This window comes from Rhinopithecus bieti, unplaced genomic scaffold (assembly GCF_001698545.2).
Source record: "Rhinopithecus bieti isolate Rb0 unplaced genomic scaffold, ASM169854v2 scaffold_78508, whole genome shotgun sequence".
Lineage (NCBI taxonomy): Eukaryota > Metazoa > Chordata > Mammalia > Primates > Cercopithecidae > Rhinopithecus > Rhinopithecus bieti.
The window spans coordinates 180763-191010 of NW_016829854.1; the positions used below are offsets into that span (position 1 = coordinate 180763).

At 46.4% G+C, this 10248-nt stretch overlaps 1 protein-coding gene across 5 annotated transcripts in view; it reads left to right on the forward strand.

Moving 5' to 3' along the window:
- The window catches only part of HM13 (histocompatibility minor 13), a 57135-nt gene that overhangs the window by 11392 nt on the left and 35495 nt on the right, over window positions 1–10248 (forward strand). For all 5 annotated transcript variants that reach the window (XR_001883985.1, XR_001883986.1, XM_017865041.1 and 2 more), the window contains exon 2: window positions 1320–1418. Coding sequence is in view for 3 of the 5 variants with exons in the window: in XM_017865041.1 (XP_017720530.1) it covers window positions 1320–1418 (99 nt within the window). In the remaining 2 variants the exon portion in view is untranslated. The remainder of the gene's footprint in view (window positions 1–1319; window positions 1419–10248) is intronic.

Consider the following 10248-nt stretch of genomic DNA (forward strand, 5'->3'; position numbering starts at 1 on the left):
TGTCTTTTTTTTTTTTTCCGAGACAGAGTCTCACTCTGTCGCCCAGGCTGGAATGCAGTGGTATGATCTCGGCTCACTGCACCCTCCGCCTCCTGGGTTCAAGTGATTCTCCTGCTTCAGCCTCCTATAGCTGGGATTACAGGCGTGTGCCAGCACACCTGGCTAATTTTTGTATTCTTAGTAGAGATGGGGTTTCACCATGTTGGCCAGGCTGGTCTTGAACTCCTGACCTCGTGATCCACCCACCTCAGCCTCCCAAAGTGCTGGGATTACAGGCGTGAGCCACTGCGCCCAGCCTCCTTTGGCATGAATTCTATGAAGCTAATTTATTCCTACGTTGGTCTGTTACTCCATTTTTAATTCTTTTCATTTTTATAACACTGAAATTGTTTTTATTGCATTTAGTTCTTTTTCATGTAAATATTTATCCTTCATCAGTTCTTTACCCACATCACATTCTTGCCAACTGTAGCATCTGCTATTATAAATTTAATTGTGGCTTTTATTTTTACCATTTTCAAGTCTGCCAGTCAAATTTCTTAAATTTCTTAAGTTTTGTCAAGATTTCCTTCTCCTCACAGTTGGTGTCTCCCTATGTGCAGTTTCAGCCATTGTCTGTCTTGTTTGTTGTTAATTTCAACTCATAATATTAAGTACCTACTGGATGACAGAATAGTCATTTTTCCCTCTTAGCTGATCCATTAGAAAATTGAAAATTCTCTTCGAGAGGTCTGAAACTGCTGTGGCATCACTCGTGTCCAAGTTTTCTTCTTTCAGTTATTCCATATTGGAATGGCCTCTGCCATAGCCCTTCTCCCCAGATGTGTCACACATGCCCTGGGTTCTCCTTGGTCTCTTGATCAGGGTCCAGATCTCCTTATGGCAGAATGGCAGGATCAGCCAGGCGTGGTGGCTCACACCTGTAATCCCAGCACTTTGGGAGGCCAAGGCAGGTGGATCACTTAAGGTCAGTTCAAGACCTGCCTAGCCAACATGGTGAAACTCCATCTCTACTAAAAATACAAAAATTAGTTGTGCATGGTGGCACATGCCTATAGTCCCAGCTACTCGGGAGGCTGAGGCAGGAGAATCACTTGAACCCAGGAGGCGGAGGCTGCAGTGAGCCAAGATTGTGCCACTTCATTCCAGCCTGGGTGATAGAGCAAGACTCCGTCTCAAAAAAAAGTGGCAGGATCAGAGCATCCTGCCCCAGGATGAGGCAGGCAGCATTCCTAGCCAAGGGAACAGCATTTGAAGAGCCTTGCAGGAACACACGGGAACCAGCCATGCTGAGCCATTGCCATTCTTCTCTCCTCTAGAATGCTTCGGACATGCCTGAAACGATCACCAGCCGGGATGCCGCCCGCTTCCCCATCATCGCCAGCTGTACACTCTTGGGACTCTACCTCTTCTTCAAAGTAAGTCTTTTGCCACCTGTTGTGTCATTTGATCTAAATGACTTTATCTTATTTTGTTTTATTTTTCCCATCACAAGAGCCATGCATGTTCATTTATAGAAAATAAAGAAGAGAGAAAAGTTAATAATTCACCCATAGACCTACCCAAAGACAACAACTGTTAGTGTTTGGGGCCCTTTCTCACTAGTCTGTATTTCTTTTTTCCATGTAGCTTTTTGTTTTGTTTGTGTGGTATCAGTTTGGTTTCATTATGCTGTTTATGTTGGGATAGGGTATAGCTTGTGCCCAGACATACCTCTACCATACTAATGGCCTTTTTTTTTTTTTTTTTTTAATTTATCGAGGTTTATTTTCCCAATAAAAGTTACACAGGCTCAGTGTTGAAAACCTGGAAAACACAGAAAAGTAAAAAGGGAAAAACAGCAGTCATCCAAAACCCCACTACCAGAGACAGTCACAGTTGCCCTTCGGAGGTGTGTCCTTCCGCTGTTTCTCCCTGTGCATGGTTTCTCCGTAGCTGTGACCACATGGTGTATTCAGTTTGTAGCTGCTTTTTTCACTTCACATTAATAACATCATAAACATTTTCTCATGTTCCTGCAAACTCTCTTTAGTTGTACTATTTTCTGGATTATAAAAGTAATATATTCAGAATAACTAAAGAAAGTATATCAATAGAGGAAAAAATTAATTCCACAGCACAGAAGTAGTCATTAACAATTTGGCTGGCCGGGCGCGGTGGCTCAAGCCTGTAATCCCAGCACTTTGGGAGGCCGAGACGGGCGGATCACGAGGTCGGGAGATCGAGACCATCCTGGCTAACACGGTGAAACCCCGTCTCTACTAAAAAATACAAAAAACTAGCCGGGCGAGGTGGCGGGCACCTGTAGTCCAAGCTACTCGGGAGGCTGAGGCAGAAGAATGGCGTAAACCCAGGAGGCGGAGCTTGCAGTGAGCTGAGATCCGGCCACTGCACTCCAGCCTGGGCGACAGAGCGAGACTCCGTCTCAAAAAAAAAAAAAAAAAAATTTGGCGTATCTCATTTTGGGCTTTTTATTTATTTATTTTAGGACAGGGTCTCACTCTGTCCCCCAGGCTGGAGTGTAATGGCGCCATCACAGTTTACTGCAGCCTCAACCTCTTAGGCTCAAAAGATCCTCCTGCCTCAGCCTCCCAAGTAGCTGGGACTACAGGCACGCACCACCACACCCGGCTAATTTTTTCTTTTTTGAGACAGAGTCTTGCTCTGTCGCCCAGGCTGGAGTGCAGTGGCGCAATCTCGGCTCACTACGACATCCACCTCCTGGGTTCAAGTGATTCTCCTGCCTCAGCCGGCTGAGTAGCTGGGAGTAGACGCACACCACCACGCCCAGCTAATTTTTGTATTTTTAGTAGAGACAGGGTTTCACTGTGTTGGTCAGGCTGGTCTTGAACTCCTGACCTCATGATCCGCCCACCTCGGCCTTCCAAAGTGCTGGGATTATAGGTGTGAGCCACTGCACTCAGCCAATTTTTTCTTTTAGTAGAAACAAGATTTTGCTTTGTTGCCCGGTCTGGTCTCAAACTCCTGGGCTCAAGTAATCCTCCCACTTCTGCCTCCCAAAGTGCTGGTATTACAGGCGTAAGCCACCGTGCCCGGCCTGTTTAGCATTATTCTAATCATAACTGTAGTGTTGGATCTTCTTTTTGTTGTTTATGTTAGGTTTTTCTTTGTTGATTGGTTTTTTTAGAGACAGGGTCTCACTCTTGCCCAGCCTGGAGTTCTCTGGCGCAATCATGGCTCACTGCAACCTCAACTCCTAGACTCAAGTGGAAAAAACTGGCTGATTTTATTTTATTCTATTTTTTTTTTAGAGACAGGGTTTCACTATGTTGCCCAGGCTGGTTACCAATTCCTTGGCCTGCTAAAGCACTAAGATTACAGATGTAAGCCACCATGCCAGGCCCTTGTTTTGTTTGTTTTGTTTGTTTTGTTTTGTTTTTGAGACAGGGTCTTGCTCTGTCACCCAGGCTGGAGTGCAGTGGTGCAATCATGGCTCACTGCAGCCTCGACCTCCTGGGCTCAAGTGATCCTCCCACCTCTGCCTCCAGAGTAGCTGGGACTACAAGGCGTGTACCACCACACCTAGCTAATTTTCATGTTTTTAGTGGAGATGGGGTTTTGCATGTTGCCCAGGTTGGTCTCGAACTCCTGGGCTCAAGCTATCCACCTGCCTTGACCTTGTAAAGTGCTGGTATTACAGGCATGAGCCACCACACCTGGCCCCTTCTTGTTCTTTTAATAGTACATCAACTTTTTTCCTGGTCATTGAAAATTCCTCAAGGATGACTTTAATTTACATCTTAAAATGTAGGCTGGGCACAGTGGCCCATACCTGTAATCCCAGCACTTTGGGAAGCCGAAGTGGGTGGTCAGGAATTCATCTGAGGTCAGGAATTCGAGACCAGCCTGGCCAACATGGCGAAACCCCATCTCTACAAAAACTACAAAAAATCCATCCTGGCCAACATGGTGAAACCCAGTCTCTACTAAAAATAACAAAAATTAGCTGGGCATGGTGGCGTGTGCCTGTAGTCCCAGGAGAATCACTTGAACGCAGGAGGCAGAGGTTGCAGTGAGCTGAGATCACACCACTGCACTCCAGCCTGGCGACAGAGCAAGACTCTGTCTCAATTAAAAACAAAAAAAGGCTCAATTAAAAAAAAAATACGTGTAGGCCTGGTGCAGTGGCTCACCTGTTATCCCAGCACTTTGGGAGGCTAAGGTGGGAGGACCACTTGAGCTCAGGAGTTACAGACCAGTGTGGGCAACATAGTGAGCCCCCATCTCATTCATAAGTAAATAAATAAACCGATTCATCAATAATGTACATCATTTAAAAAATTTGTTGCCAGCCTAGGCAACAGAACAAGACTTCGTCTCAAAATTTTAAAAAAATTTTTTTTTTCGGCCGCCGCCGGTGGCCTCAGCCTGTAATCCCAGCCACTTTGGCGAGGCCAAGGCGGGCGGATCACGAGTCAGGAGATCGCAGACCAGCCTGGCAACACGGTGAACCCCCGGTCTCTAACTAAAAAAATTACAAAAACTAGCCGGCGGAGGTGGCGGCCCGCCTGTAGTCCCAGCTACTCTGGAGGCCTGAGGCCAGGAGAACTGCGTAAACCCGGAGCGCGGAGTTTGCAGTGAGCTGACGATCTGGCCACTGCACTCCAGCCCTGGGTGACAGGAGCGAGACTCCTTCTCAAAAAAAAAAAAAAAAAATTTTTTTTTCAACCTAAAGCTACAATATGAACCATAATCCTCTCCCAGTAGTTTCCTGTGATTCTGTCATGCATTAAAAAAAAAAAAATCTATACTTATGTTAAATATACTATATATTTCATATATGTATAAAATACATGCATTCTTACCACAGAGGTATTTTTATATCAACGAAGTCAAATTTACCCACTTTTTCATTCTTTTTTTTTTTTTTTTTTTTTTTGAGACAGAGTCTTGCTCTGTCACCAGGCTGGAGTGCAATGGAGCGATCTCAGCTCAGTGCAACCTCCGCCTCCATGGTTCAAGCAATTCTTCTGCCTCAGCCTCCCGAGTAACTGGGACTACAGGTGTGTGCCAGCATGCCCAGCTGATTTTTGTATTTTTAGTAGAGATGGGGTTTCACCATGTTGGCCAGGATGGTCTTGATCTCTTGACCTTGTGATCCGCCCGCCTCAGCCTCCCAAAGTGCTGGGATTACAGGCATGAGCCACCGTGGCCAGCCTCTCTCATTCTTTTTAACAGCTGCTCATGGTTCTGTTTTACAGTGTACCCTGAGGGTGTTTAGATCTGTCCCGTGTTGGGGGTATCATAGCAGTATTGTCATGAACAATACACATAATTCATACACATAATTTGTGCACTTATTTTCTTCAAGTTTATCTGCAGTAGGTCTACCAGGTCCAGTGCATCTCCATTTGTAATTAGATAGTGCCAAATCACCCTCCAAAAAGATTGTATCATTTTACATTCCCACTGACAGTTACAAGCATGCTGTCCTACCCAGGTGCTCACCTGCATTGGATAGCACCAAAATTTTTAGTTTTTTCCAGTCTGTGAGAGAATAAAAACCTTCTTTTTTTTTTTTTTTTTGAGATGGAGTCTCACTCTGTTGCCCAGGCTGGGGTGCAGTGGCATGTTCTCGGCTCACTGCAACCTCCACCTCCCAGGTTCAAACGATTCTCCTGCCTCAGCCTCTCCCAAGTAGCTAGGATTACAGGTGTATGCCACCATGCCCGGCTAATTTTTGTATTTTTAGTAGAGACAGGGTTTCACCTTGCTACCTTGCTATAATCCTGGCCTCAGGTAATCCTCCTGCCTTGGCCTCCCAAAGTGCTGGGATTGCAGGTGTGAGCCACTGCGCCTGGCCAAAAACATAAATTTTTAACACCTGTTTCCTATTGCATAGCTCCCTCATTTTGGATCAGATTTTTTTTTTTTTTTTTTTTAGAGATGAGTTCTTGCTCTGTTGCCCAGGCTGGAGTGCAGTCACATAATCACAGCTTACTGAAGCCTTGTTCTCCCAGGCTCAGGTGATCCTCCCGTTTCAGCCTCCTGAGTATTTGGCACTAGAGATATATGTCATTATACCCAGCTATAAATCCTCTTTTTTTGTTGTTTTTTTGTTGTTGTTGTTTTGTTTTGTTTTTTGAGACAGAGTCTCTATCACCCAGGCTGGAGTGCAGTGGCATGATCTCGGCTCATTGCAATCTCTGCCTCCCAGGTTCAAGCGATTCTCTTGCCTGAGCCTCCTGAGAAATGCTCTTTTTAATGGTTACAGGGTATCCCCACGAGCAACCAGCCTGGGCAACATAGCAAGACTGCATCTCTACACAACATTTAAAAATTAGCCAGACATGGTGGTGCAGGCTTATATTCCCAGCTACTCAGGAGGTTGAGGCTGAAGGATGACTTGAGCCCGGGAGTTCAAGGCTGTGGTGAGCTATGATCACGCCACTGCACTCCAGCATGGACACGAATGTTACCCTGACAATAAAAGAAAAATATCCCTATAAGCAGATACAGCACAGTTGACTTAAAGCATCCCCCTCACTTTAAACAGAAAATGTCATTCTGATTTTTACTCTAAGAAATAAGAGTGCACTAAATAACATTGACTGTTCACAGATTTATTTTTCTTTTTTCCTGGACCTCGGGTAAAGAGCTGAATTTAGGCCAGGCGCAGTGGCTCACTCCTGTAATCCCAGCACTTTGGGAGGCCAAGGCAGGTGTATCATGAGGTCAGGAGATCGAGATCATCCTGGCCAACATGGTGAAACCCTATCTCTACTAAAAATACAAAAACTAGTGGGGCATGGTGGCGCACTCCTGCAATCCCAGCTACTTGGGAGGCCGAGGCAGGAGAATAGCTTGAACCAGGGAGTTGGAGGTTGCAGTGAGCCGAGATCGCGCCACTGCACTCCAGCCTGGTGACAGAGACTCCATCTCAAAACAAAACAAACAAAAAAACAGCTGAATTTATCAAGTGCCTTGGTTCATAGCATACCATTCTTGATCTATGCCAGGCCCCCCTACTTTGTTTTTTTTTTCTCCCACTTCACTCCAATATCCACCTCCATTTCCCACCTTCATTTCTCTCTCTGCCAGAGGCAGCTACTTTAATGCATTTGACTTCTGTCGTTAGATGTATATGTTTCTTATAAAATATATAGTGTTGGTGTATCTGTGTGTATGAGTGGGAATTGCATTTCCATAAATAGAACTGTGCATTGCATCTCCCTCTGTTTCCTTTTCCACTCTCTGTACCTTAAAATCTCTCTGTGGCTCTGTGTACATCCAGCCCATTGCTTCTGCCTTTGCTTTTGGCAGATATTTCTGAAGTCTTTTTTTTTTTTTTTTTTTTTTTTTTTTTTTGAGACGGAGTCTCGCTCTGTCGCCCAGGCTGGAGTGCAGTGGCCGGATCTCAGCTCACTGCAAGCTCCGCCTCCCAGGTTTACGCCATTCTCCTGCCTCAGCCTCCCGAGTAGCTGGGACTACAGGCGCCCGCCACCACGCCCAGCTAGTTTTTTGTATTTTTTAGTAGAGACGGGGTTTCACTGTGTTAACCAGGATGGTCTCGATCTCCTGACCTCGTGATCCACCCGTCTCGGCCTCCCAAAGTACTAGGATTACAGGCTTGAACCACCACGCCCAGCCTATTTCTGAAGTCTTGAGAGACCTTCTAACATTTTTAGTATTTAGGATTCTTTCCTTAGACCAGATGCTCCCAAAAGGAATTTCTGGCAGCAGTGGGTGTGAGCATTTTTATTTAAGGCACTGGCTTCCTATTGCTCAGCCTTTCCTCCTCTCTGGGCAGGTAAGCCTCAGTCTGCCTCGTGCCAGAAGCACAGAGTATACCTCTTCCCCATGCCTTTAAAGTGTCCCCAGTAAGATTTCTGAAAGGCAGCTGCCTGGACAGCACAGCCACTGGGCTCCTCCTGGACTCCCCCCTGACGTCTGGCTGGTTGGTTTGCTTAACAGAAAAACAGCCCACCACAGCGGCTCTCCCTCAGCCCTTTTCCTCCCCTCTTCCTGGTTGGTGCACTGGAGTTTGTAACTGCATTGTACATTTTTAAAACTTCAGGGTCGGGTGCAGTGGCTCACGCCTGTAATCCCAACACTGGGAGGCCGAGGCGGGCAGATCACCTGAGGTCAGGAGTTCGAGACCAGCCTGGCCAACATGGTAAAACCCCATCTCTACTAAAAATACAAAAAAGTTGATTAACCGAGCGTGGTGCCCCATGCCTGTAATCTCAGCTACTGGGAGGCTGAGGCAGGAGAATCGCTTGAACCCAGGAGGCAGAGGTTGTGGTGAGCTGAGAACATGCCACTGCTCTCCAGCCTAGGTGACAGAGTGAGACTTCGTCTCAAAAAAAGCAACAAAAAAACTTCATATTTTCCTGTTGCCTCAACATCCCACCAACAGGCCATGAACACTTTGCCCATGTGAACAGGTACCTGTGATAAGGCTGGTCCCTGCCACAATTTCCCTTCTCGCCCTCCTCTACTATGACCTAGTGACATTCAGACATATCAGTGAGATCTCCTTTTGCTTGTGTCTTTCACCCTGAGCCCCCAGAAAGGCACTTGGCCATGGGTCTCCTTCTGTAGGACCTATGAGTATAATAAATCCTTTCATTTCATATACCTCTCTCTCAAGGACTTTCACCTTGAGTTTAGAATGATCCCATCCTCATCACCAATTGTGTTGTAAAAAGGAAGTTCCCCTTGTGAGGTTTTTTTTATCTTATTTTTAGAGACAGAGTCTTACTCTTTCACCCAGGCTGGAGTGTAGTGGTGCGATCATAGTTCGCAATAACTTTAAACTCCTAGGCCCAGGTAATCCTCCCATCTCAGCCCCCTGAGTGGCTGGAACTACAGGCGTGCACCACCATGCCCGCCTAATTTTTTTTTTTATTTTTTGTAAAGTTGGGGTTTTGCCACATTGCCCATGCTGATCTTGAACTCCTGGCCTCATGCAATCCTCCCGCCTTGGCCTTCTAAAGTGCTGGGATTACAGGCACAAGCCACTGCACTCAGCCCCCTTTATGAAGTTGTTAAGGATCACTCACACACAGCCACAGAAACTATGCTCAGAGAGGCTTATGAAATTACAGGATTTACTATACTCACATGTTCTAGAGAAGGAGGCACGCATGCCACACAGGCGGCCATATGGGAGGAGCTCTGAGGAAGCCACTCAACCAAGCAGGTGGGGAGAAAGGGAGAAGGAAGGAGAGAGAAGGAAGGAGAGGGGAGGACCCCTGGGCAAGTGCCTTGTTGGGGCTCAGGGTGGTACAAGCAAAGAGCATGAGGGGATTTACCAGTATGTTTGTATGGTATTAGGTCATAGAAGAAGAGGACCAGAGGCCGGGCGCCATGGCTCACACCTGTAATCCCAGCACTTTGGGAGGCCGAGGCGGCAGATCATTTGAGCCCAGGAGTTCAAGATCAGCCTGGCCAACATGGTGAAACCCTGTCTCTACAAAAAATACAAAAATTAACCAGGTGTGGTGGCACACACTTGTGTCCCCAACTACTTGGGGGCTGAGGCAGGAGGATCACTTGAACCCTGGAGGTCGAGGCTACAATGAGCCAAGATGGGGCCACTGCACTCCAGCCTGGGCAACAAAGTGAGACCCTGTCTTGAAAGAAAAAAAAAAGAAGAAATGGGCCAGGTGCAGTGGCTCACACCTGTAATCCTAGCACTTTGGGAGGCCGAGGCAGGCGGATCACAAGGTCAGGAGATTGAGACCATCCTGGTTAACACAGTGAAACCCCATCTCTACTAAACAAAATACAAAAATTAGCTGGGCTTGGTGGCGGGCGCCTGTAGTCCCAGCTACTCGGGAGGCTGAGACAGGAGAATGGCTTGAACCCAGGAGGGCGGAGCTTGCAGTAAGCCAAGATCGTGCCACTGCACTTCAGCCTGGGCGACAGAGCAAGACTCCGTCTCAAAAAAAAAAAAAGAAGAAGAAGAGGGCCAGAAGGAGAAGCTGGGCAGAATGTTCATAGCCTATTTGTGGGAATGTTGAGGCATCATCTGTAAAATAGGTTTTTAAAATAAGTTTTAAATTTTTACAATACGGTAACATTTCACAAAATCATAGCATTTACTTTATCCCACCTTATTTGAAATTGATTCCTTTGAGGCAACTCAAAAAATTAAATCCAACAGCATAAGAAAAACAAAAGAAGAAATAGAGTTAAAGGAGAAAATTAGGCCAGGCACGGTGGCTCACGCCTGTAATCCCAGCACTTTGGGAGGCCAGGCGGGCGGATCAGGAGGTCAGG